At 53.3% G+C, this 26,847-nt stretch overlaps 1 protein-coding gene across 11 annotated transcripts; it reads left to right on the top strand.

The window, feature by feature from the left end:
* SPPL2B (signal peptide peptidase like 2B) lies at positions 1-26,129 on the top strand. Of its 11 annotated transcripts, XM_083350407.1 has the most exons (16): positions 1-219; positions 320-442; positions 555-737; positions 1,932-2,021; positions 15,639-15,778; positions 16,412-16,554; positions 17,723-17,819; positions 18,233-18,349; positions 18,806-18,887; positions 19,452-19,526; positions 20,018-20,080; positions 21,255-21,354; positions 21,593-21,670; positions 21,870-22,030; positions 24,313-24,637; positions 25,839-26,129. In XM_083350407.1, exons 1-16 carry the CDS (start codon positions 166-168, stop codon positions 26,045-26,047), a joined length of 2,040 nt encoding a protein of 679 aa, XP_083206533.1. In that variant the 5' UTR covers positions 1-165; the 3' UTR covers positions 26,048-26,129. The 11 variants fall into 11 exon arrangements, with proteins under 11 accessions (XP_083206533.1, XP_083206536.1, XP_083206535.1 ...); XM_083350410.1 differs by lacking the exon at positions 20,018-20,080; XM_083350409.1 differs by lacking the exon at positions 25,839-26,129 and having other exon boundaries at positions 23,708-24,515.
* Positions 26,130-26,847: the final 718 nt, after the last annotated feature.

Below are 26,847 nucleotides of genomic sequence, written 5' to 3'. Positions count from 1 at the left end.
GGAGCCCCCTCCGGACGGGAAGAGGCGGCGCTCCCCGGCCGGCCGGGGAGGAACTTCCGGGGTTGCTAAGCAACGGGCGCTCGCTTCCTGCCTGGCGCCGGTGGCCCCCCCCCCGCCGCCGCCTCCGGTGCCCGCGGGGAGAGGCGAGAGGCGAGGGAGGCGGCCATGGCGGCTGGCGGGCCGCGCGGGAGTTGGGTGCTGGCGCTGCTGGTGGCGCAGGTGAGCCTGGGGGGAGGGGCGGGGGGAGGGGCGGAGGGGGGCGGAGGGGGGAGGGGGGGTTCCCGGAGCTGGCTCTGCCCTCCCCTCCCCCCCCGGCCAGGTCTCCGGCGAGTTCGGCGTGGCGCGCGTCTTCCCGGAGAAGGGCGGCGGCGGCGGCGGGAAGGACTACTGCATCCTCTTCAACTCCCAGTGGGCCCACCTGCCCCACGACCTGGGCAAGGCGGTGAGTGCCGCGGGGGGAGGGGAGGGGAGGGGAGGGGAGGGGGGGCGCTGGAGCGGCTGACGGAGACGGGCCCCCCTCCCCCTCCGCCCCCCCGCCCGGTGCCTCCCTCCAGTCTCCGCTGGCGCTGCAGGACCAGACGGCGTCGGCCTTGTGCGCGGCCTCCGAGGTGCCCGAGGGAGGCTTCGGCAACGCGGTGCCCATGGTGATGCGGGGCAACTGCACCTTCTACGAGAAGGTCCGCCTGGCCCAGGTGAACGGCGCCCGCGGGCTGCTCATCGTCAGCAAGGAGAGGCTGGTGAGTCCGCGGGGGTTGGGGGGTGGGTGGGGACCCCCGTCCTTGGGCGCCCCGGGGGGGGGAGGGAGGGAGGGAGGGAGGGAAGGGTTCCCCGGTCCCCCCGTTTCCTCTTCCCTCTTATAGCCTTGGTTGAGGAGAAGACGGAAGGGGATAGGAAGACAGACAAAAGATATTGAAAGACTGCCTTTGAATCTCGCTTGCACATCCTTATTTATACACGGAATACTGGAATCCTGCATCCGGTTTTGGTCACCCCATTTCAAAAAGTGCAAAGAAGAGCAACTAAGATGATTGTAGGCCTGGAGGCGAGAACGTGTGAAGAACGGTTGCAGGATTTGGGCTTGGCTAGGACCAGGGGGGACGAGATAGCAGCCTTCCGGTATTTGAGGGGCTGCCCCAAAGAAGAGAAGGGGGCCAACCTGCCCTCCAGAGCATCTGAAGGCAGGACAAGAAACGTCAGGTGGAAACTAATCAAGGAGAGGAGCAACCTGGCGTGAAGAAACTTCCTGACAGTGAGGACAATCAACGGGTGGAGCCTTCGGAAACTGTCGATGCTTCGTCGCTAGAGATTTTTAAAAAGAGACTGGACGGTCACTTGTCTGAAACGGCATAGGGTCTCCTGTTTGAGAGGGGGGCTGGTCCAGGAGACCTCCAAGGTTCCTTCCAGCTCTATTCTGATTGAAGTAAACGTCCTTGGAACCGTTCCCCCCTTTCTAAGTTGCATCACGTAGTTCCCTTCTCCCCTGTTCAGCCCTGAATAATCAGTACATCCAGAAGTCATCACTTCGTTTTTATCCATAAAGTGAAAATTTTTATCCACATAAAGTCCATAAAAGTCTTTTATAAAAGTAGTTGTTTCCTCCTTAGTCAGACATTGATTCGGCCCTTTCTGCAAGTTCTGCCACCTTCACAACCCATCCACCAAGGTTTAAGGTGATTCTGTCCTGTGGCAATAGCAAAAGATCCTCTCTTGCCCTTTCCTTTGGTTATACCGTGGCCTTGTGTTCCTAAGCACACGCATCCTGTAACAATTTGAGCATCTTCAAGTCTCCCTCCAGTGCATGTGGGTTGAATGTGTGGGCTCTGGTACTTGTTAAATAGATGCTGTGAGTTCAGATTTCGGGGGCACTGAAATTGAGTTGATGCTTCCTAGGTGGTGTATTTAGGTGCTGCTTTCCTTTCTGCTCCTCTCAGGTGCCGCCCGCTGGTAACCGGACTCAGTATGAGGAAATTGATATCCCAGTGGCCCTGCTCAGCTATGCGGATATGCTGGACATAGGACAGGTGAGCCTCCTCCGTGTTTGTCTGGTCTTCAACATAGTCAGACGTGAGGTGCCTCTAGATCAGAGGTCCCCAGCCTTTTGGGCACCAGGGACTGGTTCCGTGGTGAAAGGTTTTTCCGCGGACCGCAGTGTGCATGGTTTTGTGTGCTGCATGCTGTGCTTGTTTGTGTGAACCGGTTGCTGGCACGCTGCAGCCTGGTACCTGTCCACGGACTGGGGGATAGGGGACCTCGGCTCTAGATAAAATGTTCATTTTTTAAAAATGAAAGTAACATTCGCCATTTAACTGATAAACGGTAGTAAATTGTGGAACAATATACCTCCCCCCCCCCCGGAAAGACTAGTGTTTCCTGAAGAAATAGCATATCTTCTTTTTTACTGGTGGGCTCTTGCCTTGCAGACCTGGGGGCCCTAAAGCAGTGATGGCAAACCTTTTAGGGACCGAGTGCCCAAACCGCAACCCAAACCCCACGTATTTATCGCAAAGTGTCAGGGCCGCATCAACATTGTGGTGCCCTCGGGGGGGGGGGCAGGGAGGCACCTCTGAGTGCCGCCTCAGGCACGCAAAACCTGGGGGCACAAAAATGGGCCACTGTGCTGCAAGGCGCAAAAACAGCTGCCACAGCACTGCGGGGTGCAGATACAAGACACTGCACCATGGAAGAACGGGGCAGGGTTAGTATCACACAGGCACTAACCCCACCCCATTTGCAGCGTGGGCGTGTTCGCAGCCCCATGCGCACCTCCGTGTAAAATGCTTCCCCCTCCCTTTTCTTCCAGTCCATCAGTCGACAGTGGTTGGTGACCTCTGCTCTACCACCTCTGCTCGAGCTTGCAAGTTGGCTGCTTTGCCTCCTTTGTGCTGGGTGGGGCTCCTGCTCCAGGCAGTGGGGGCGGCCTTTTGGACCTGCTGCTGGCGGCAGTGGCACGCCGCCTAAAAACTTACTTATTTGAACAAGCCGGCCTGGTCTGATGGGAGTGGGGCATTTTAATATTAATTTTATTAATTTTTATTGTAATTTTGGGCTACGCTATTTAATTCCTTCTTAAATTTTGTACATTGTATTTTTTATTGTATTGCCCTGTACACTGCCCTGAGTCCTTCGGGATAAGGGCGGTATAGAAATTAAATTATTATTATTATTATTATTATTAATTCTGGCACGTGTGCCACAGGTTCGCCACCACTGCCCTAAAGTGTTGAATTGGAAAGATGACCATCCAGTCCCCCCTTTGAAGGCGATCTCACTACTTCACACAGCAGAGTGTTCTGCCTTTGCCTCCTCTAGTTTTCTGGGGTCTTATCAACCCTCCAGGAATTGTCGAGAATTGCCAATCTGAGTTTTCCTCAGATCATTTCTGCAAGTCCTCCACGGGGAACTTCCCTGGCCCTGCTGAGAGAGACCACCAGAGCTTCTTCCACTCCAGTTATTCCACGCAAAATATTCCTGGTTTGATTCTAATAGTGTCACCCTGTAAACCTGAGGGAAATGACCCCCCTGCACCCCTGGAGAGGACCAGTTGCCAGTCAGCATAGCTGCAATCCACAGAAATTGTGGGCTGTTTTACTACTGAGATGTAACTGCATATCTCAGCCATTCGATGCTTTGTAACCGTTTGACCTGCCCCCCCCCCACACACGCACACCTCCTCTGGACAGGTGGCCAAGGAGAGGGTTACGCCCCTTCCTTTCTCCAGTGAACCTATGCTCCTCGGTCCCTTTAAGTGACAAAAAGACAGTTGGGCCTCTTGCAGAGTTTCTTAATGGACTCCGTAGCCACCTTCACAAAGGTGGAGCGGAATTGATCCTGGGTTAGTTTCTGGCAAAAAGAAAAACTAAATGGCGCAGTATACAAACACTGCTGGCTGGTTCACTGGGATGGGGGCAGGATTGTATGCTCTGTTTGAAGGGGAAAAAAACCTCATTTGTTTCTGGGGAGGAAGGGCTCCACGTTTATGTATTTCATTAAAATATACTTGTCTGTAATTTAAGAGCTGAGCAGGGGGATGTGTGGGTGGGTAACTTGAATGAGGGAATATCTGATAAGGAAGTGGGAAAACCTTCCTCAATAATAGATAGGACAAACCTCGATGTTAATCTTGGGAGTTCTTCTGTGCTCGTCTGGGTGCTGATTGCCAGAAGAGGCCTCCGGGTGGTAGCAAATCTCTCTCGATCTGCTACAGATTCTCCACGGTTTTAGGCTTAGAATGTTTTCTAAGCTAGAAGAAACTTCCCTGGGAAAGAGGAGGTTTTGGAAATCAACCTTTTTGTTCCCCTGAGTAGTTGGACGCGTTCAGACTGCTTCTTGAAGAAGTAAGTAAGAAGTAATCGGGTGAGTCCCTGGCTGAGGCAGGGCAACCCTGCAAGTTCACTGTGGAAAAACCAACCGTTAAAAAGGGACGATAAAGGGTGCCACAATTTCTTAGATACCACTTTTTCAGCACATTTACCTTTCACGCTAAAAGAGGCTTCCTCTGGCTGCAGCCTGTCGTTTCCTTTTTATAGAACTATCGTCGTTTCTGAAGCTCGGTGGCTTTAAGGTGGTGAGGAGGGGAGGAGCTGGTCTGTCTGAGCCAAAATAAAAAAGCTGGAAGTCAGTCTGGAAACTTTTGGATTAAAACTTTCTAGAGGTTTTTATACTGCTAATTGACTCTGTAGAATTCTTTGTGTTTGTTTTTAAAACAAATGACTGCCTGAATGATGTTTTGAGTTTGCCATGAGGAGAGGGTGAAATAGTTTCGATTTTAACTGCTTTTGATTGGACTAGACCTGTGGGTACCTAAACAAAGAGGCAGAGTCAGTCTCTCTCCCTCCCTCCCTCCCTCCCTCCCTCCCTCCCTCTCTCTCTCTCTCTCTTATAGTAACGTTTGACCACAAGAGGAAGCCTAAAGACTGTACTATTGCTACTCTTTTTAACTTTCCACTAGCATTGCCAAACCCGTTGGATTTTATGCTATAAATCTATATGTCGTGGTTCCGATAGATGAAACTCTTCAAAAGAACTTCGAGGCATTGTTTACCTTAAGAAATCCTTTTTTTGAGAAACAAGGTATCGGCACTACATAGTTAAAGCCAAAAACTGAATTTCCTTCCCCTCGGCACAAAGTAGCAAAGCACAATTCCCTCCTCCAATTAACAGTCATAAATCACATTCCCCAATTAGTGTGAAGCTCGGGCCTTCTCTCCAGCTCTCCAGCCCGCCAAATCTTTAGCAACTCTGGGCGCAATAAATAACCTTGGATTCCCACGGCCGAGTTATTATTGTTATGACTAGCTGGACTATCATCCACATTCCTCCTCCCAGCACCAACTAATTCTGAAAGCAGAAAATGGCTCCATTCCCATCTGTTGTCAAAGCAAGAACATCTGATGATAGCAGTGTTGACACTATAACTTTTAACTTTAAAATCTTAAGTTTCAACCACACATTATTAAAAATAGATTATTAGGAGATACAGAATTTTTAACACCTTGTTTGGATGAACATGCAGCTAAAACACATGAATTAATTCAGGCATTGGGAACGAAGCTTGAGTCCAAACTTGATACACTTGCAAAGGAACTCTGGGAGGAAATCCAACATTTAACTGGAGACATCAAACAGGCGAAGAAGGACAGTGGACGTTACGGAGCATAAAATGGAGAAGACAAAATATTTTGTTTGAAGCTGACCTGACGAGAGTGCAATTTTGGAATCTCAGTTAAGCTTTTGAGCAATTCTTGAACAGTCAGGAGAAGATATTAGACTAAGGATGGTTAAAGCGTTTGGCTCAGTTGATTAATTGGGAAGAAAAGTTCTCGATATGGGTATAGACAAAGTCTATAAAGTAAACTCCAGATTTAATCAACAATGTTAATTAAGTATATGTCCTCAGGATTGTGATATATTGATTACAAAGGCCTGGTTTTAAGGTCAAGAAAAAGGTGAAATATTTGAGGGTTATGTTGACAAACACAAATACAAAACTGTTTGGAAGTAATTATGTGCCCCTCTGGAATGTTACTAAAAAGATTTACAAAGATAGGACAAATTACATTTATCTCTACTGGGTAGAATTTCTGCAATTAAGATGAATGTTTTACCAAAGATGCCCTTCCTGTTTCAGACATTACCAATACTTGCAACTGATATTCCATTTAAACAATGACAAGAGGGATATCACATTTCCAAGTTTATATGGCAAGGGAAGAAACCAAGAAATAGACATAAGTTATTGCAAGATGCTGAGGAAAGAGGGGGGTTTGGGTTTACCAGATTTGAAATTGTATTTAGATGCTTGTTGTTTGGTCTGGCTAAAAGAGTGAGCGAACCTCCAGAGCAAGAGGCTACTTGATTTAGAAGCTCATGAATTAAGTTTTAGATGGTACAGTTGTTTATGGTATGATAAAATGTTGATTTCAACAATCATTTTGTTAGACGTGCCATACTAAGAGTTTGGAATAAATACGAAATAAGGCTCTTTATGAAGTTGCCACTTTGGGTGTTTCCCCCCCCCCCCTCCCAAGAAGCTTTTTTAGAAAAGAAATTGTGAAGGCAGACTGGTGGACTTACGGTAAAATAATATCTTTTAATTTGGTGACCCCACCCTCAAGTCTAAGGAAGAATTAGAATCAGAAGTTCATGTCTGCCAATGGTTTACATACGTACAGTGGAAAGAAAAATTTAAACTAGATAAAAATAGTTATGGGTTCGATTTTGTTAAAAATGAATTGGAAATTTTACTACGTGGTAGTGATATTATTCCTAAGGTTTATAAAATGTTATTGAAATTGAATTTGGAAAGTGAACGTGTAAAAAACACTGTATGATTCAGTGGCAAGGAACTTTGGGTATAATCTGATGCTTGAACAATGGGAGAATAAGTGGACGAAAGGCTTAAAATTCGCACTAAATTATAATTTCAAAGAAAATTTTTATAAGGTGATGTATCATTGGTATTTAACCCCAGATAACTTATCTAGATAGGGTTTCCTGCCTGAGCATCAGGTTGGACCGGATGACTTCCGAGATCCCTTCCAACTACTGCGCATGCGCGCATGTACGTGCATGCACACACATTTTTTTGCAGCTCCCAGTTTATCCTTTTGTGAGGGAACCGGTTCCGAGTGGCTCTTTCACTGTTTCAGGTTGCTGACCCCTGGACTAGATGACCTCCAAGGTCCCTTCCTCCTTCTTCTTCTTCTTCTTCTTCTTCTTCTTCTTCTTCTTCTTCTTCTTCTTCTTCTCTTCTTCTTCTTCTTCTTCTTCTTATTATTATTATTATTATTATTATTATTATTATATAAAACTTTTATTCATAAAACATGAAACTCAGTCAACTGAACACTCAAAATGACTTGGCACTAATGGTTGGCACGGGTTGCTGCCAGCATACTAGGTATCAACCAGGTATCTCCTTAAAATGTAAGATGTTCCGAGTAGAGCCTATACCATTTCGGACAAAAGGCTGTCCAGTCTCTTCTTAAAAACTTCCAGTGTTGGAGCATTCACCACCTCTGGAGGTAGGTTGTTCCACTGATTAATTGTTCTAACTGTCAGGAAGTTTCTCCTTTGTTCTAGGTTGCTTCTCTCCTTGACTAGTTTCCATCCGTTGCTTCTTGTCCTGCCTTTGGGCGCTTTGGAGAATGGCTTGGCTCCCTCTTCTTTGGGACAGCCCCTGAGATATTGGAACACTGCTATCATGTCACCCCTCACCCTTCTCTTCGTTAAACTACACATACCCAATTCCAGCAACCATTCCCTATATGTTTTAGCCTCCAGTCCCCCAATCATCTTTGTTGCTCTTCTCTGTACTCTTTCTAGAGTCTCGACATCTTTTTTACATCGTGGTGACCAAAACTGGATGCAGTATTCCAGGTGTGGCCTTTCCAAAGCCTTGTAAAGTGGTATTAGTACTTCACGTGATCTTGATTCTGTCCCTCTGTTAATGCAGCCTAGCACTGTGTTGGCTTTTTTGGCAGCCGCAACACACTGCTGGCTCATATTGAAGTGATTGTCCACTAGGACTCCGAGATCCCTCTCACAGTTACTACTATCGAGCAAGGTACCACCTATACTATACCTGTGCATTTGATTTTTCCTGCCTAAATGCAGAACCTTACTTTTTTCACCATTGAATTTCATTTTGTTAGATAGCGCCCAGTGTTCGAGTCTGTCCAGATCCTCCTGTATCTTAAGCCTATCTTCTGGAGTATTGGCTATTCCTGCCAGCTTGGTGTCATCTGCAAATTTGATGAGTTCCCCATCTAACCCCTCATCCAAATCGTTGATGAAGATGTTGAAGAGCACTGGGCCCAGAACAGAGCCCTGGGGCACCCCACTACACACTTCCTTCCATGTAGATGCGGTTCCATTGAGGACCCCACGCTGAGTACGGCCTGTCAGCCAGCTACAAATCCATCTGGTGGTGATTCTGTCTAACCTAAATTTTTCTATCTTATCAAGTAGTTTCAGTTTCAGTTTCAGTTTTATTGGATTTTTATACCGCCCTTCTCCCGAAGGACTCAGGGCGGTGAACAGGGCATATAATAAAAATACAAAAGTACAAAAGTTAAAAAAAGAATTAAATTAATGCCCAAAGTAAAACAATAGGAATATACAAATAATTAAAACCCTAAATTGACTCCCCATCAGGCCAGGCCAGCTTGTTCGAATAAGTGGGTCTTTAACCCGCGCCGGAAGGAGCGGAGATCCGGTGCCATCCGGAGCTCAACCGGCAGTTGATTCCACAGGGCCGGAGCGCCCACAGAGAAGGCCCTCCCCCTGGGGGCCACCAGTTGGCATTCTCTGACCGGAGGCACCCTGAGGAGGCCCTCTCTGTGGGAACGCACAGGGCGGAGGGGTGTTGACGCCGGCAGCAGGTGGTCCCCGAGGTATTCCGGACCCATGCCATGTAAGGACTTAAAAACCATCACTAAAACCTTGAACCTCACCCGGAAGACTACTGGTAACCAATGCAGCTCGTGGAGCAAAGGTGTAACATGGGAGTACCGGGAAACTCCCAAGACAACTCTCGCGGCCGCATTCTGTACCAGTTGGAGCCTCCGAGTGGTCTTCAAGGGAAGCCCCATGTAGAGAGCATTGCAGTAGTCAAGGCGAGAGGTCACGAGCGCATGAGTGACCGTACACAGGGCATCCCGGTCTAGATAGGGCCGCAACTGACGCACCAGGCGAACCTGAGCGAAAGCCCCCCTAGTCACGGCTACTATATGATCTTCTAAGGTAAGCCGTGAATCTAGGAGGACTCCCAAGTTGCGCGCCCTATCCAAGTAGAAGGTTGTGATCTACTTTATCAAATGTCTTACTGAAGTCTAAGTAAATTATATCCACAGCTTTCCTCTGATCCACTAATTTTGTCACTTGGTCAAAGAATGCAGTAAGATTTATCTGGCATGATCTGTTTTTGACAAACCCATGTTGGCTTTTGGTAATGACTTTGTTTGCCTCTAGGTGGTCACTGATTCGTTGTTGATTATCTTTTCCAGTCTTTTCCCAGGCATTGAGGTCAGGCTGATAGGTCTGTAATTTTCTGGATCCATTTTTTTCCTTTTTTGAAGATGGGAACTATATCAGCTCTTTTCCAATCCTCTGGTAGTTCCCCAGTGCTCCAGGATCTTTGAAAAATATAGTTCAGTGGTTCTGAGATCATGTCTGCCAGTTCCTTGAGAACCTTAGGGTGTAATCCATCTGGTCCTGGTGATTTGAACTCGTCTAGGCTGGACAGGTGCTCACTTACCATTTTCTTGCCTATCTTAACTTGTGTTTCTATTCTGTCTTTTATGGCACTATTTTTGATAGGTTGGTCTGTTTTTTCCCTTTGTGTAAAGACAGATGCAAAAAACGAGTTAAATAGTTCTGCTTTCTCCCTGTTGCTTGTCACCTTGCCACTTTCACCCACTAATGGACCAATCATTTACTTTTTTCTTGTTTTTTATATGTTGAAAGAAGCATTTTTTGTTATTTTTTACTTTGGTCGCAAGCCTTAGTTCATTTGGAGCCTTAGCTTCCCTCACTTCATCTTTGCAGGCACGAGCTGTTTGCTGATATTCTGCCTTAGTTATGTGCCCCTCTTTCCACTTCCTATACTTGTCCTTTTTATCTTTCAGTTTATCAGAGAGTTCTTTATGCAGCCATGCTGGTTTCTTTTGAAAGCTGTTATTTTTCTTCTTTGTTGGTATTGTGCTAGACTGGGCCTTTATTATCTCACTTTTCAAAATTTCCCAAGCTTCTTGAGTTGTTTTCGCCTTTAGGATTCTCATCCATGGAATTCTTCCCAAGGTCTCTCTAAGTTTATTGAAATTAGCTCTTTTAAAGTCCAAGACTCTAGTTTGGCTGTATTCTATTGCTTGTGCTTCCATAATGTTGAATTCCAATATTGCATGATCACTTCCCCCCAAGGTTCCTGTGGCTTTGACACTTTCTATAATTTCATCTCTGTTAGTGAAAATTAAATCCAATATGGCTAATCCCCTAGTTCCCTTCTCTACTTTTTGGGTAACAAAGCTGTCTGCTAGGTTTGTCAGGAATCTGTTTGATCTTCCACTTGGTGCGGAGTTTGTCTCCCAGTTGATGTCAGGGTAGTTAAAGTCCCCCATTACTATTGTGATGTGCTTCCTACATACCTTAGTTAGCTGACTAGCAAAAAGTTCATCTATTTCCTCTGTTTGGTTGGGTGGCCTATAGTATACACCTATGGCAATGTCATTTCCTCCCCCCCTTTTTATATTGACCCAAATGCATTCAAGTTTACAGTTTTCATTATTTTTGTGCTCTATTTCTGTAGAGATGTAGTTATTCCTTATATAGAGGGCAACTCCACCTCTTTTATTTGGCCTGTTTCTTTTAAATAATTTAAATCCCTCTAGCTGTGTGTTCCATTTGTGGATTTCATCCCACCATGTTTCCATAATGGCAACAATATCATATCTGCCCTCATTAACTGAATTTCCAGTTCACCCTGTTTGCTGTTCATACTCTGTGCATTGGTGTATAGACATTTGAGTCCTTTATGTCTGACCCTGTGTTTACTTTCTACATAACCTGTGTGGTGCCTGAGTTCCCCTATTGTCTTACCACCTATTTGGTTAGTGCACTTCATAGTTTATAGTTTATTATATTCTATTAGCGAGTGGCACACTTTGTGTGGCACTCGCTAATAGAAGCTTGATTTTGCTTGACAGCAGGGTTGATATTCTTATCCACACACACATCTATGTTACATGCATTGATAGCCCTATAATTTTTACATTGGCAGGGATAGGGATGTTCTATATCAATTAACTCACTGTCCCCGCTGTTTAGTTTAAATATTCCTCCAGAAAGTCTGTGAATTTATAGCCGAGCAACTCCGTCCCTTTCTTTGAAGGATGCATACCATCATTTTTGTACATTTTTTCATTGGACCAGCTACAGAAATCGTGACTAATATATACAAAGCCTTCCCCTTTACACCACTCCTTTATCCACATATTGAATTGTGCTATACGCTGGCCTTTTCCATTTTGCTCCTTATACACTGGTAAAACCTCTGAAAAAGTAAGCCTACAGCCTATTCTGCTAAGTTCCTGCCCCAAGCCCTGGAAATCATTCTGCACAGAGAGTACATCTTTTTGGGACAGATCGTTAGTGTCAAGATGTACAATAGCCTCCACATCACAGTCTTTGCTGGCATTCTTGGTTATTTTAGAAATACGCTTCTTGTCCCTACTGGCAGTTAGCACCTGGAAGACACCTGACCCCTTTCGAAACCTCTGTGTCCTTTCCTAAATTTACATCCCTTATAATTGAATCACCAACCAGAAGGTGGCTTCTCTTTTTGGATGCCTTTCTCTTCTTGCGTGACTGGTGTGTAATACCAGATTCGCACTTTTCCCTGTTGAAAACAAGTTTTTCATCTTGGACCACGATCCCCTGCTTATTTGAGTTATTATCACAGATACCTTTACCCGTCTCCTTAATATCCCTATTAAGGTCAGAAAGGGCACTGTATCTGTTGTGCAGGGACACAGCGAAAGCTTTGTGTTTATGGTTCACAGCTCTCACCCTGCCATATCCTGCGGTTGTCCACACTGCCCTTCTCCTGCAGGATCTTTGTGGTAGAGGGGGCAGATAGCACGGAGGCTTAATAGGGCAGAAGGGCTGAAGTGGACGCCTAATTTCTGCCTGAAGGGCACAGATTACAGACCCTAGATAAATAATCTGTCCTTGTAGACTAGTGATTTGTTTACAGATAGGACAGTTTCCAAGTTTGAAAAGGGTACTGGGAAAGACAGCTGCAAAACAAGTGTTGCACTGAACTAAGTCAGACGTTCTGAGATACAAGGAATCTCAGACGCACTTTCCCTGAATGTACCGCTGCTGTTTTTGACTTTTAGTTATATAATTCCCGTGCCGTTAGGCGTGTGGGCCGCTACTTTTCTGGTGCAGCCTTCCCAAAATTTACAGAATGTAGCACTTCCCAGCAGCTCTGAGCAGTTGAAATACTGCCCAAAGGCGATGCAGATCCAATCAGGGCCCCAAATGCAGTTCAAATACAATGCAATCCAATCAGGGCCCTAGCTACTTTTCTGGTGCAGCCTTCCCAAGTTGTTAGCCACTTTTCAATTTCTCCTCCTTGTAGTATATTGTTTGAACTGCTTGGCAATGAGTGGGTATATAACAGATATTTCAACCAAAACCCATGCAGTTCATCTTCACCTGGTGCTGACCAATTTTTGATGATGATGATTATATAAATTTTTTATTCATAAAACATGAAACTCAGTCAACTGAACACTCAAACTGACTGGCACTAATGGTTGACACGGGTTGCTGCCAGCATCCTAGGTATCAACCAGGCATCTCCTTAAAATGTAAGATGTTCCGAGTAGCGCAGTTTTTTGTAGCTTTGCTGGAGTTATTGCAGGAAGCTGCAATTTCTTGATGTATTTTGAAAAGTTGTTGTTGTTGTTGTTATTCCCTTTTTTGGCTTGTTGAGTGTTGTCTTTGCACAATATGTAGATCTGGTTTATGTAGATCTGTGGATGGCCTGTCAGTCAGAGTGACAGGCCTTCTAGAAATCCCCCCCCCCCGGTGCTTTGGGCTTGGCTTGGCCTAGGATGGTCACAGTTTCCCAGCTGACGCTACGGTCAAACCTGTCCACATGTTGTGACGTTAAGGAGTTTTTATCTTGTCTTCTGACTGCTCACTGGTGTTCCTGGATGAGCTCTGCCGGCCGTCTGCCTGTTTGCCCCGCACAGTGGCTGTTGCACTCACTGCGTTGTGTGTTGTGGATGGCGCCTGTTCCTTTTTTCTTCTGGGGCTTCTGGGTCTTTTGCTTTACTTAGGGTGTTTGTGTGTGGGGTGGGGCTTTGGTTGGCTTGTGTGCTGTGCTGAGTCCCTGTGGTTGTAATATAGTCTGTTTCTGAGATCTTCTCGATGTACGTATGGCAGTGTGATCCGTTTTAGGGCTTGGGTTGATTGTGCTGTATTGGGGTGAGTGGTCAGGCACTTTTTGATAAGGTTGTGTGGATATCCATTTTGTAGTAAGATAAGAATAAACTAACAGAGAGCTAAATTTCTATTTAAAGATTTAAATAGATTAAGGCAACCAGTCAAAACTGGCTTTTTGGAGAAATTTAAAAAGGCAACAAAGGAGTCAAATATATTTGTGGGAAAGTGGATTGTTTGAACTGTTGTGTTAGATTGGCCGCTTAGCGAAGATAAGAGAGCAGAGGGAGACACGGGTAGTCCTCATCCTATGGCCATTTATTTAACAATCATTTGAAATTATAAGAGTGCTGAAACGTTATGACCGGTCCTCACACTTATGACCATCACAACATTCTGGGGGTCACGCGATCAAAATTTGGGCACTTGGTTAACCAACATGTATTTGCAACAGTTACAGCATCCTGGGGTCACTGACCGCCATTTATGACCTTCCCCAGGGGGGGCTTGTGACAAGGGGGGCGGGAGGGCGGGGTCACTTGACCCTGTGATTTGCTTGACCGTGGGAAAGAGGCCATAAAATAGGGAATCAAGAGGTTTCCGTCCCGGTGGTCGTACGTCAAGGACCGCGGGAAGCGGTAACGGGCCACAGGCAACTTTCTGGCTACAGGCCAGAGGAGGCAATTTCCAAGAAGGAAATGACGACGAGTATTGTGAGGGAGGGAGGTAAACAAAAATGGCAGCCCCCGTGTGGATGGTGACGAGAGCCGCCGAAATGGCAAAAAGGGGGGGGAAACGTCACTATCAGAGGATGAACGCTCAACATTTGGGCTTGGATAGGAGACGAAGCGGGCACTCCCCCAGAACCAGCGGGTGAGACAAAGCCACGGGGTGTACCTGACCCCCCTCCCCCCCGAGAGTCCCCCTCCCCTCCCCCCAAGGGTCTCCGGAGGGTCTGGCGCCACAGGAGTCCCTGCACTAGGCAGGGAAAATCGGCTGACACCCGGCTTAGCAGTAGAAAGATCTCTCGAGAAAGACTCGGGGGGGGGGCGGTCAACACACCCCATGGTGTGCTGCCTTTGCCAAAAACGCCAGCGCTGCTTTGGCCAGTATTACTAAGAGAGCGTCAAGGCCAGGAGACACGGTGGTGGTGCCACGCATGCTGCTGTAGCCAGCCCCCCCCCCCGTCCCCCTTGGCGTGGGTTTGCTCATCCCGATGTGCAAAGGATGCTGAGGAGTTGGGAAGCGTGCAGGGAGGAGTCCCTGCGCTCTGTCCTTCGAGCCCTGGCCATCTCGTGGCTGGACTGCTGCAGTGGGCTGTACGCGGGGCTACCCACGAAGAGCGTTCGGAGGCTTCCGCCGGTGCAGGATGGGGCGGCACGGGCAGCCTTTGGGGCCCCGTGTTACACTGCCCTCCTGCAAGCTGCGCTGGCTGCCGGTCTGCTTCCGGGTGCAAGTCTCAAGGTGTTGGAGATCACCTTTAAAGCCCTGGGTGCTGTGGGGTCTGGGCTACTCGAGGGACCGCTGCACCCCATTGGGGCGCCCCCCCCCCGCACACTTCTGCCGGCAGAGGAGGCCTGCTGTGGGCCCCCGTCGGTCAAGGATCTTCAGCTGGTGGGGGCCCTCTGCCAGGCCCTTGGGCCTTTGGAACATCTAGCCCCCCCTTCCCTCCCCGGGGTCAGATCTGCCCCCACTCGCTTGGCCTTCCGTAAGAGCCCGAAGACCGGCCTTTGCCAGTTGGCCTGGGGCCTCAGTGGAGTGGCTGGTGCACCACGGCTGGATCCCACCTCCCCTCATAGGCTGCTGTAGTGTGCGTATACTGTGTGTGTGTGTGTGTGTATACCAAGTACACACACAGGACAGCAGTTCTCCCTGGCCCCAAGCTTGGACCAGGTGGGACTTTGAGACCCTCATTTGAGCTAAAGAGGAATTTCCTTAGAGCTCCGAAGCCAGAGAGTAGCAGCCTGTGTCCTAAGGCTGTGGGGGCCCCATCGCTGGGGGTTGTGGAGGGAGGCTGGAGAGCCATCGGTCTGGGACAGTCAGAAGATTCCTGCCCTGGAAAAGGGGTGGGATGGGAAGCCCCCCAAGCTCTCTAGGATCAATTCCCGGAGAAAACAACATTGGCTCTGCATTGCACTCGTTTACTCTCTTTTTTTCTCTCTCCGCCCTCCCCACCCCCTCCCCTGCAGAGCTTTGGTCACTCAGCCAAGGTGGCCATGTATGCACCCGGCGAGCCTGTTCTGGACTACAACATGGTGATCATCTTTGTCATGGCGGTGGGCACGGTGGCCATCGGTGGATACTGGGCTGGGAGCAGAGATGTGAAGAAGTAAGTGCAGGGACGACGTGGCCCTGAAGGATGGGAGGAATTGGGGGGTGGGGGTGGGGGAGCTTGATCTCCTGCCCTTTCTAAAGGCCTCTGTTGGGATATCCGCACAAGGCAGCTGCTCTGCCCCCCCCCCGCCCCACGGTCTGCTCTCTCTCCTCACACACACTTCTAATGGCCCCCCCTTCCTGTCCCTCAGCTGGGGGAGTCTTGCCTCTGAGTGGGGAGGGTTTGCTGAGCCACAGTTCACCAGCTCATCTTCCGGAAAGGAATCTGTAAAGGACTTAGTAATTTCATTTATTTATTTGCATTTATATAACTGCCAAAAATGTCCACTCACGGCACCCCCCACGTCTGCTTGGAAGACGAGGCAGTGGAGGAGAGGCAGCCCTGTGGAGCCCCCACCCAGCCCGGCTGTGTGGATCAGAGGGAGCCGCTGCCTGGGCACGACCAAGCGCGGCAGCAGCAAAGCCGTTCCACTGCAGCCAGCGAGGAAGCGGCCGGGACTGTCCCGAAGGCCCCCTGACCCCCCAAGACAGGGCAGCAGCTGAAGGGCCTGGAGGGGTGGGGGGAGGAGGAGAAGGGCAGGTGGAGCGGGGGCAGCCTCCGCTGAGGACCCCCCTCTCTCTCTCTCAGGCGCTACATGAAGCACAAGCGGGATGATGGGGCCGAGAAGCAGGAGGACGAGACGGTGGACGTCACCCCGGTCATGATCGGAGTCTTTGTGGTCATGTGTTGCTCTATGCTGGTCCTCCTCTATTACTTCTATGACCAGCTAGGTACCGACTGGGGGCGGCGGTCTCTACGGCCTTTGCCCCCTGGCGTCTCTGGGGTCTACTTCGGCTCTGCTTCTGCGGGGGGGGGGGAGGCTGGGATTCTTCGGCCAGAACACCCACCTCTCCAGGTCCCCCAGGGGCTAAAAGAAGGGGAGGCAGCCTGGGCTTTGTTTGCTGCTGGGACCCTGGTTCAGACCTGCAGGGGCTTCCCCACGCGGAGTCCCACCCTGGCCCTCCCTCCGGATTTCTGCCCTGCCCTGCAGGGACTGAGGCCGACTCCCTGCACGTCAGAGCAGAGCCCCTCAAAGGAGTGGAGGGCCTAAGGATCTGCAGTGGGGGGGCGGGTTTCCCATCCATTCCCCCCCCATGCCTGACAAGGGGCATCCCTTGGAAGCTGCAGGCGCTTCTAGGAACTGGCAGGGGGGCTTCCTGCTCCTCCGGTTGAGCTTTGATTCCCCCCCTAAAAATAGGCCAATATCATTCTGGCCAAAATGTCTGTTTCCTTTCCTCCCTGCCCTGTCATGGATGATGGAAACTGCCCCTTCCAGAAATCCTGGGCGTTCCACCACTGGAGGTTTTTAAGAAGAGACTGGACAGTCTCTTGTTTGAGATGGTATAGGTTCTCCTGCTTGAGCGGTGGGCTGGACTAGAAGACCTCCAAGGTCCCTTCCAGATTCTATTTCTATTTCTGTTCTATTTCTATTCTGCCTTCCTTCCCCCTGCCTGGAAGGTGAGCCCCGTTTCCTGGGCTGACGAGGCTTTCTTTAAAGACACGGGGGGGAGGGGGCGCTGCGGCTTCACCCAGTTACCCAGTAGGGCAGCTCTGGCCAAACCTTCAGCCTACGGCAGAACCAAGGCCCGCAACGGAGGCTCTTCTGCTTGCAGGATGTTGCTTTGGCTTCATGGCGAAGGGGAGCGGGGAGAGATATTTTGCCTGTCCATTTGAACGAATTCCCGGCCTCTTTGCTAGCCACAGGATGCCGGCTCCTGGGGGGCGGGGATGGGTTTGGGGGGGGGGGAGAACCAGGACAGCTGGACTCCCATCCTGCTATAAATGTTATGCATAGAATTTTTCTTCTAATTCCTGGCTTGTTTGGCTCTTGGGGGGGGGCTCCCGGGCCCCCTCCTCCTCCTCCTCCCTAAGGATTTTCCCTCCTCCCTTTCCCTTCAGTGTACGCCATCATCGGGATATTCTGCCTGGCCGCTTCCATCGGCCTCTACAGTTGCCTTTCCCCGTTTGTCCGAAGGTTCCCCCTCGGGAAGTGCCGGTAGGTGGACCGCTGCTGGCTCCGGTGTCTTCGCCTGGGGAAGGGGCTCTTGGGCGGCAGGGACCCTCTGCAGGTTCTGGCCTCTCTGCTGCCAGGCTGGCCCGGGCGGCTCCGTTCCGGGCCACGTTCAGGCGAGGACGGCGTGGCTCGTGGCTGCTGGGAACGGAGCGCCCGCCTCTTTCTCAGTGGTGTTTCTCCAACCCACGCTCAGCTTCCCCGGATGCATTAAAGGCGCGTGAGGGCCGAAGGAAGGTGGGGGGGGGACCCTCAGGAACCCACCCACTCCCTTGGGAAGGGAGGTGCTTGGAGAGTGTTGCACACGCTGACACGCTCCTGCCGCACAGCTTGCTTCCTCCCCGTCCTCCGTGCCCGCTGGCGCTGCCTCTGAGCCACTCTGCCACTCTGCCTTTCAGCGTTCCCAGCAACAACTGGCCTTATTTCCACAAACGGCCCCAAGTCCGGATGCTGCTCCTCGCCGCCTTCTGCGTCGCCGTCAGCCTGGTCTGGGGCCTCTTCCGAAATGAGGACCAGTAAGTCCCTCTTCCTGGCTTCCGCTCCCCGGTCTCCTGAAACGGGGATGGCCGACGCTGGCCTTTCGGAAGGTCCTGCAGGGCGTCTCCTCCTCTCCGGAGAAAGGGGGCGGGGGAGAGGGCCTGGGATGGCCCCAGGCGGCGGTGTTGGTCTCTGCGGGGCTCCGGGGCCTCCAGCACCTGCCCGGCCTCTCTCCCTGGGGCACGACCCCTGCGGTCGGCCCCCTTGGCACAGCAGCAGAGGCCGCGCAGGAGGCAAAACCGGAGAGATTCCGGTTCCACCGGGGATTTGCCGTCCAGGCGGAGACTCCGATCGGGTCAGAGCCAGAGAGGCCCGTTTTGCCCAGGAGTCTTGCGGGGGAGTGGTGTCACCATCCTTGGATGAGCCGAGGGGTGGTGGCGCAAGGCCTCCGCAGGGCAGGAAGGATCAGCCGCGTGTGGTGGCTCTTCCCCCAGGTGGGCCTGGGTCCTCCAAGACGCTCTGGGGATTGCCTTCTGCCTCTACATGCTGAAAACCATCCGCTTGCCAACCTTCAAGGTGAGACAGCCGTGACAGCGTGCACACACGCACGCTCACACGCACACTGCCCCGCCGTGTGGCGTCAGAGCTCCGGCTGAAGCCTGCTGAGAACCGCCTGCGGTGGGGGCCCCTCTTTCCCCCCCCCCCTTCCCTCCCAGCAGCCATGTGGGGCCACCAGAGCCCAGGACAGGGCTGGGAGCTTTGGCCTTCCCGGCCGGAGCAGGGCAAGCCAACAGACGTGCCGGGGGGGGGGAGGGGAGCTCGGAAACGGTTACCGGTTGGCCCTGGGAGATGAGGCTGAGGCACGGAGGGGGACCCCACGACTTGTGGGGCCTCTCTCGGCTGCTCTGGGGCAAGAGGGCGGTGCTTGCAAGCCGGACGCTCCAGCTGCTAGTTTAAACGGAGATATAGGAAACCTGTCTCGTCAGACGAAGTTGTCCAAGCCGGCTCATCTAGCCCACCCCCCAACCGCAGAGTTCCCCAGGGGGCCTGGAGTAGACCCTCCCCTCAGAAGAGGCAGGGCCTGGCCAGCCTGCAGGGGGCGCTGTGGCTGTTTTGACTCTGGACTTTTTTCTTCGCCAGGGCTGCACTTTGCTCCTTCTGGTCCTCTTCGTGTACGACGTCTTTTTCGTCTTCATAACTCCGTATCTAACCAAGGTGCGTCCCCTGCTGCCCCCTGCGGGCTCCCTTCCAGGGCCCGCCCTGCCTTGGAGAAGGGTCCCCCCCTCCCCCCTTTCACACGCCTGGCCGGCTGGGCAGCCTCACCCCGGAAGGTCTCCCGACCTGGGGGGGAGAAGGAAGGAAGCGTGGCAGGTGTCCTCTGGCTGCTTGGACTACTTGTCCCATCGCCCCCTATGGAATCCATCCCTGCAAGCCGGAACTAGCCAGGATTGGGAATCGAAGACGTCTGAAGGGCAGCTGGTTGAGAGGACTTCCCAGCGAGGATGCCAAGAGGGCCTGGCCAGGGCAGGGGGTCCCCGTTCTGCTTCGTCCAGCAGCTCTGCTCCGTTGCTCAGAGGTTGAGGCGGAGGGGAGCTCGGTCCCCAGGGAGAAGAAGGGCACGGTGCTGTTGGCCGTGGGGCTGGGGCGCTCCCTAGGTCCCCAGGAGGCCTGGGGGCACGCTGAGTCCTCCTTCCTGGTCCCTTCAGACAGGGGAGAGCATCATGGTGGAAGTGGCTGCTGGGCCTACTGACTCCTCCACTCGCGAAAAGGTGAGTAGATGCTGCCGCCCCAGGGCAAGTGGGGGGGAAGGGAATCGTGGCTCAACCACAGGAAGGGAAAAAGGGCCTGGGGGGGGCTCCCCAAGAATGCCCCAGTCACAACAGGAGGAAAGAAGAGAGTTGGATGCTGGCAGCACAGCTGGATCTGTTTGCCCACCCAAAAGGCCCTTGGGGGCCCCTCCCACCCCCCTGGGATTTTGTGACTTGCCCAGCAGCCCAGCCTGCTCTGGAACCATTGGGGGGGGGGGCGAGGCAGGTGGGGGGGAGGGGCTTTCCTTTCCAGGAAGATCTCTGGGTGGGGAGGAGTGTTTCTCAGGGAGGGAGGGAGACGCCCGTCCTCCTCTGTGAGCAGCTGCCAGGGTGGGAAGAGCTGGCTTGCTGGGGGGGGGCTGTTGAGCCGCCAAGGGCATCGCTGCAGAGCTGATCTATGGCCTGGGTCTGCCAGGTGGCTTTCAGGCATCAGAGGCCCTCGGCTTCCGTTAGGGGGCGTCAGGGGCCCCTTGGCCAGGCTTGCCACCCCTTCCCTTGGCTGCCACGGTTCTCGTGCTCGCCTGTGGCGTGCAGGGTCCACATGCATTTAGCCACCGAGGGGCGATGGCGAGCAACTCTTGGCCATCAGAGGTACCGGTGGGGGGGGAGAGGGGTGTGCCCTGGAAGATGGCAGGGGGCAGGACACAAAGAGGGGCCAGATGAAAAGTCAGCTAAGGTGCCCCAGACCAGAGTGCTCCCCCTTGGCGGGCTGCAGGCAGACCCTTCCGGGGAGAGGCCCACCTCCCAAGCGTCGCCCCGTCAGTCGTGGCCCTTCCATCCTCCGCTCAGAGCAGGGGACAGGGCCGTTGGGGCAGAGAGAGGGGCCTACGAGCTGACAGGCAGAATCCCCTGGTACCCGAGTGCCTGGCGGCCGGAGCCCCTTTCAGCCCCGGGAAACGAGACAGGTCACCTTTAGGAAAGGCCCAGGCAGAGAGGCCTGCGAGGCCTGGGGTGTCGACAGCCGCCGTGAAGAAAATGCCTTCGGCCTCCCTGTGGCGTTGGGCCCTGTCCTGGGCTCCCGGTGGGGGTGACCCTCTTGCCCCTTTGGCCAGGCAGAGGGTGGGGGAGGGGGAAGCCCTGCAGCCCAGGCAGGACAGGGGCGAGGAGAGCTGTGATGCCTTTTTCGTTTCCAAAGCTCCCGATGGTGCTGAAGGTCCCCCGTCTCAACTTCTCCCCACTGGCCCTCTGCGACAGGCCCTTCTCTCTCCTGGGATTTGGGGACATCTTGGTACCAGGTAGAAGCTTCCCACCCCCTTCTGCCCCCTCCCTCCCTCCCTCCCTCCCTGCTTGGCCAGGGGGGCCTGGATGAGGTCCCCACCACCCCTGGCTGCCCCCTTCTCGGGCTCTCCCCTGGGCCTAGGGCGGGGTCGTGAGGGGTGGGAGGGCACCCCTGTGACGCCGGCTGCTGTGCAGATGGCCTTGACTCGGTTTGGGACAGGAAGCCGATTCCTCTCCCTCCCTCCCTCCCCGCAGGTCTGCTTGTGGCCTATTGCCACAGGTTTGATATTCAAGTCCAGTCGTCCCGAGTGTATTTCGTAGCTTGCACCATAGGTACGTTTGCTGCCTCCCCCTCCGTCTGGCTCAGAGGGAAACGGAGGCCCAGGAGGCCTTCCCGGGAGCTTCCCTCTGTTTTTCTTTCGGCACACGGGTCTGGGCTCCCCGTCCCGGTTCCTGGCATTCCGGCCGGGGCCTGGCCGGGCGAGAGGGGTCCCTGCCGCCGCCTCCTCCTCCTCCTCCTCCCCCCCTGCAGGTTACGGCGTGGGCCTCCTGGCGACCTTTGCGGCCCTGGCCTGGATGCGGAAGGGCCAGCCGGCGCTCCTCTACCTGGTGCCCTGCACGCTCCTCACCAGCCTCCTCGTGGCCCTGTGGCGCCAGGAGCTGGCCACCTTCTGGACGGGCAGCGGCTTTGCGGTGAATACCAGTTTGATATGAATCTAGCGAGCCCCTAACTAGAATTAAAGTTGAGTAGAACTCTCGTACCGCTGCTCCCCTCCAGACGAGGGAGGTTTTGCCTCTTCTTTCTCCCTTCCCCTTCAGCTTTTCTGGGCTTGGCCTCTTCACAGCCGGAGCTTCGGCTCGGAGGCGGGGGGGGGGGAGCAAGCAGCTCTGCTTCCAAGCCTCCTTTTGGGATCCCTTCCCGCTTTTAGAAATAACGGAGGACCCCAGAGACATTCGCTGGAACGACTGCTTCTTCTAATACCGCTTATCTTTTGACATATGCTGGCCAGTAGTTTTGATTCTGTGGACCTCCAGGAGGGTCTCGGCCCCCCCCCCCGAGAACCCCGGCCCTAGAGGGTAGGGTGAGAAAGGAGGAGGCAGAAGAGAGCTCAGTTGGATCTCAGAAAGGTTTTCCCAAGAGTCGTCCTCGGGTGGTGGAGCTTAAACAGCGGCTGGAGGGTGGGGGGGGGGCGTCTGCAAGCCCCCTCGCCCTCTGACCCTGCAGGGCAGGGACCCTCCCTCCCTGGCATCCTGCTTCAGGCCACTTGCTGGGGAACATGGGAAAAAGTGGCCGACTCTGCTCTGCTGATGGGGGGGGCGCTTATGCATTGTGGAAGTGAGCGGCCGGGGGGGGGAGTCAACCTAGTGGTGCTGTGAGGCTCCCGTCCAAGGGGGGGGGCTTGGTGCGTCTCAGCCACCCCCCAACCTGGGAGGATTCCCTGGGGACGCCTTGATCCACTGCGGCCCTGTTGTGGGGTGTGTGCGTGCAGTGGAGTTTTATGGTTTATGGGTTCCATCGTCTGCGAGGTATTTGGGATTTTCACCCACCTATTAACTGTTACTGACTAAACTTGTATGTTGCATAACTCAACAACAATCGAACAATAAAATCAATAAGCAAAAACAAAAGCGTGATGAAGCGAGGGCGCTCTCCCCTCCCCCCCAGGGGGGCCCTGGGTGAAGAGCTGTAACTAGATTTGCTATTTCCTAATATTTTATTTTTTTATTTTTATTTTAATTCCATTTATATCCCGCCCATCTCCGAAGACTCAGGGCGGCTTACAAGCTTAGCAGTAGCCTTCATTCTATGTATATGCCTGCTTATTAGGGCTTTCACACACACACCCAAGCGGCATTATTACAAAGTCAGCTTCTTGCCCCCAACAATCTGGGTCCTCATTTTACCTACCTCGGAAGGATGGAAGGCTGAGTCAACCTTGAGCCTGGTGGGACTCGAACCTGCACTAATTGCAGGCAGCTGGTGTTCCTTAAGGAGGCATTAGCCCACTGCTCCACCAAGGCAGCCTGGACTCCAGGATCCCCTCTCCAGCCTTGTACCGTTTCAGGTGCTGCTCTTGTGGCTGCCCTTTTCCTCCCTCCCTCCCTCCCTCTCTCTCTCTCTCTCACACACACACATACACACACACGCACACACACACACACACACAAACACAGACGGGTTGGTACTGCCATAGACTGGCGGCGGTGGTGGGCTTTAGCACAGCAAAGCTTGGTCAGTTTCTCCCTTTTGGAGATGAGCGGAGAGTTCACCGGGCCGAGCTACTCCTTGAATTGAGAGGCGAGCCTTCAGGCCAAAGGTTAAAGGGCTTGGCTGGCAGGTGAGAGCCCCTCCTGTTCCCCAAACTGCAGGAAGGTGAGATTCTTTGAAAAGTCCCGTGTTTCCTGGCAAGACCACCGGTGGTTGCAGGGGAGCTGAGAGCAGCAGAGCTGAACTGGCCGAAGCTGGTGTATTTAGCAGCCCGGAAAGTTATTGTTGGGGGGAGGATGGCACATGCCGTGGTGAAAAGCAGCCCAGACCCCCCCACACACCCCTTCCAGGTGGGAGGCTTGGCCCTCACCCCGTAGCCGGCACTCAGAGCTGAGCTCCCCTCTCGCTCCCTTTGCTTTTCGCCACCAGGGAATGGCACGAGAAGCCTAAAAACCGACCCGGGTCCTTCGGCTGGTGTCCCTGACAGACCGGGACGGGTGCCGCCCAATCCGGGGCTGCTTTTGGCATCCTTGCTGAACCAGAGCGGGGTGGGGTGGGGTGGGGAAGCAGCCAGGGAGGCGCTTTCAAGCAGAGAGGCCCGGTTGGGCTGGGCAATCTCAGCCGTCCCTCCTCCTCCTCCTCCTCCTTGCTCCCCAGGGGCTTGGATTCAGGGCTGGGGCCTCTCGAGAGCCTGTCCTGGGGCTGCTGGGGGCCCGTTCTCTCTGTCTCTGCCCTAGGATCGTGACCTCTGCTTTTCTATACGCAGAAAGAGCTACCTCATCCTCCCTTAGTCGTCTCCCCCGTCGGCTGCTCTGCTCCCCCAAAAGGGGGGGGTCCTCCAGCATCCCACCCAGAGGCCGATGGAGAAGCAGCCGCCTCCACTGCCCCCCCCAGGGAGCCTGCCAGCCCCCCCTTGGGCCCTGAGGAGGAGGAGGAGCCACGCGCCCCTTTCCTGGAGGTGGAGAAGGAGGCGAAGGAAGAGGAGCCTGACGCTGCTGAGCCCCAGCCCGACCAGCCGCAGGAGGGAGAGGCGCCCGAAGACCCTCTGAAGGACGATGCTCGGGGACAGCCGAGCCCCCCGGCCGAACACAGTCAGTCTGGCTAGACTCCCTCTCCCCCCCGTCCCCCCTCCCCCCCCCAGTGCAGCTGAGGACTGATTAGTTCACCTTTGCGCTTCGCTCCGAGAGGCCACGTGGATTCCTGGACCATTAGGAGACTCCCAGGTTTCATACCAAATCCCCCTCCCATCTTGAATATGGTGCTTTACGGAGGTTCGAGTAGAATTTCAGCAACTATTTAAAAGACAGATCGGCAAGTGGATGCCTTTCCTTTCCCTGTTTCAGTCTGCTGGTTAGCATTAAGACCTTTTTAAAAAAACCGTAGGCAGCATTTGCACTTGCGTGGCCGTGATAATCGCTTTAGCCTCACTAGGGCTGTGCAGGAAGGAGCTCTTCTCCGCCACGGTTTCCTCTTTTTAAAACCCATCTTTCCGTGGACGGCCCTCCTGCACTCGCCCTGCCACGGCGCCGCCCACGTCCTGTCCTCAAGGAACGAGCCGGTCTCAAAATGAAACGTGTCCAATCTGTCTCTGCAGGCTTCTAGCGCTGTTTTTCTTTTCCGGGGGCTCCTGCGCTGGCAGGAAGGGGTGTCGGGGCCCGCTGTGCCTTGGGGCACAGCACCCCAAATTGCTGGCCTCTGAGCTCAGGAGGAGGTGGGGTGCCCTTCCCAGCTCTCGGGGCCGTCGGTTCAGACCGGCCAGACCAGGCAGGCAGGGATCGATTTTCCACGCACGCCTGTGGCTCTTTGTGGAAGTGGCTCCTGGGGCTGCCTGGAGGCCACTTCCAGGGAACAAGGCCGTGCCAGAGGCAAGTCTTCCTCCAAAGCAACAGCCGGAGCCCCGATTAGGCACTGCAACCCTGGGTTTTAGCTTGTGGGGGGTGGGGGTGGGGGCTGGAGGCAGCGGGCGAGGGTTAGTGGGGCTGAATGGGGAGCACCAGCTGGGACCCGAGGAGGAGGTCCCTGACCTGCGGATCGTGTCCTCAGCCGCTTGGGAAAGGCAGTGGCTGCAGCTCCCACCCCACCCCCAGGAGGCCGAGGGGGGCGGGTGGGTGTGCCTGCCCACTCCCTGTGAAGCAGCAGAGGCCTTGACGGGAGGGGGGAAGAACCGGAAGACTTGCAGGGTCTTAACACGGGGAGCCTCCTCCGAGTCCCCCTTCAGCTGGGCCTGTCTTGTCCTCATGTTTCAGTGTGGTGTGTTTGCATTTTTTTTGTTCTCTGGACTGTACGATGTAGCTTTACAACCCTGCGTATTGAAAGTCCTCCCGGCTTCTGCTGAGTCGCTGGCCGGTCCCTGTGCAGTTGGCCCTCGGTTGGGGACACAACAACCTTGTTTCAGAGGGGCTCGCCCCGATTCCTTTGGGGCAACGGAGGGGGGGGCAGTGGGCCTGGCTCTCGTGCAGAACGACGGGCACTTGTTTAGACACTACAGGATTTTGCCTTAATTTAAGCCATTTTATAAATAATGTACACGGAACTTTTGTTTTACTCCAAAGCAGGTTAAACAATAAACTTGATGAAACTTGAGCTGCTCACGCCCAAACGTTGTGTCTCAGTTCTTTTGGCCTGGCCGTTATGGAATGAGGGTCCATCGAGGGAGGGAGAAGACCTGCTTGGGGGTTCTTCCCCAGGGCAGGGCCAGGGGGGGCTGTGGGATTAGGGCTCGCTAGAGTTTGACCCCGATTGGGGCCATTTGCTGCGTTCACCGTCGTGCTCCATGCTTATCTTAACCTACAACCAAGGAGAAACTCGCAGTGAGAACAACCAACCAGGGGGCGCCTCTGGAAGCCGTGGGTGCCCCATCGCTGGAGGCTTTTGGGAAGAGACTGGACAGCCACTTGTCAGGTGGGGCGGGCCTATCCCAGTGGTTGAGATGGTCCCTCAAGTAACCTGGGCCCATTTAAAGGTGACCAGCAACACCTTGAATTGCACCTGGAAGCAGACCACAAACTAATGCAGCGGAGCTGTGGTGCCATTCTTTGGTCCTGTGGTACCCAGGCCACCCCGCTCGGCGTTAGCTGTAGCTCCCGAATGCTCTTCAAGGGTAGCCCTGTGTAGAGTGTGTTCCAGTAGTCCAGCCGTAAGATGACAAGGGCTTGAACGACCGAGTGCAGGGAGTCCTGATCCAGGAGAGGAAATTGCACACGGGGTCTCCTAGGCACGGCTGCTACCTGCTCCTCAAGCAGGAGTCGTGGGTCCAGGAGAGCCCCAAGTTGTGGGTGGCCACAGCACCACTGTAGGTATC

The sequence above is a fragment of the Vipera ursinii genome, assembly GCF_947247035.1.
Source record: "Vipera ursinii genome assembly, chromosome: 1".
Classification (NCBI taxonomy): Eukaryota; Metazoa; Chordata; class Lepidosauria; order Squamata; family Viperidae; genus Vipera; species Vipera ursinii.
Note: the sequence above shows the minus strand (reverse complement) of the source record. Positions and strands in the feature narration are given on the sequence as shown.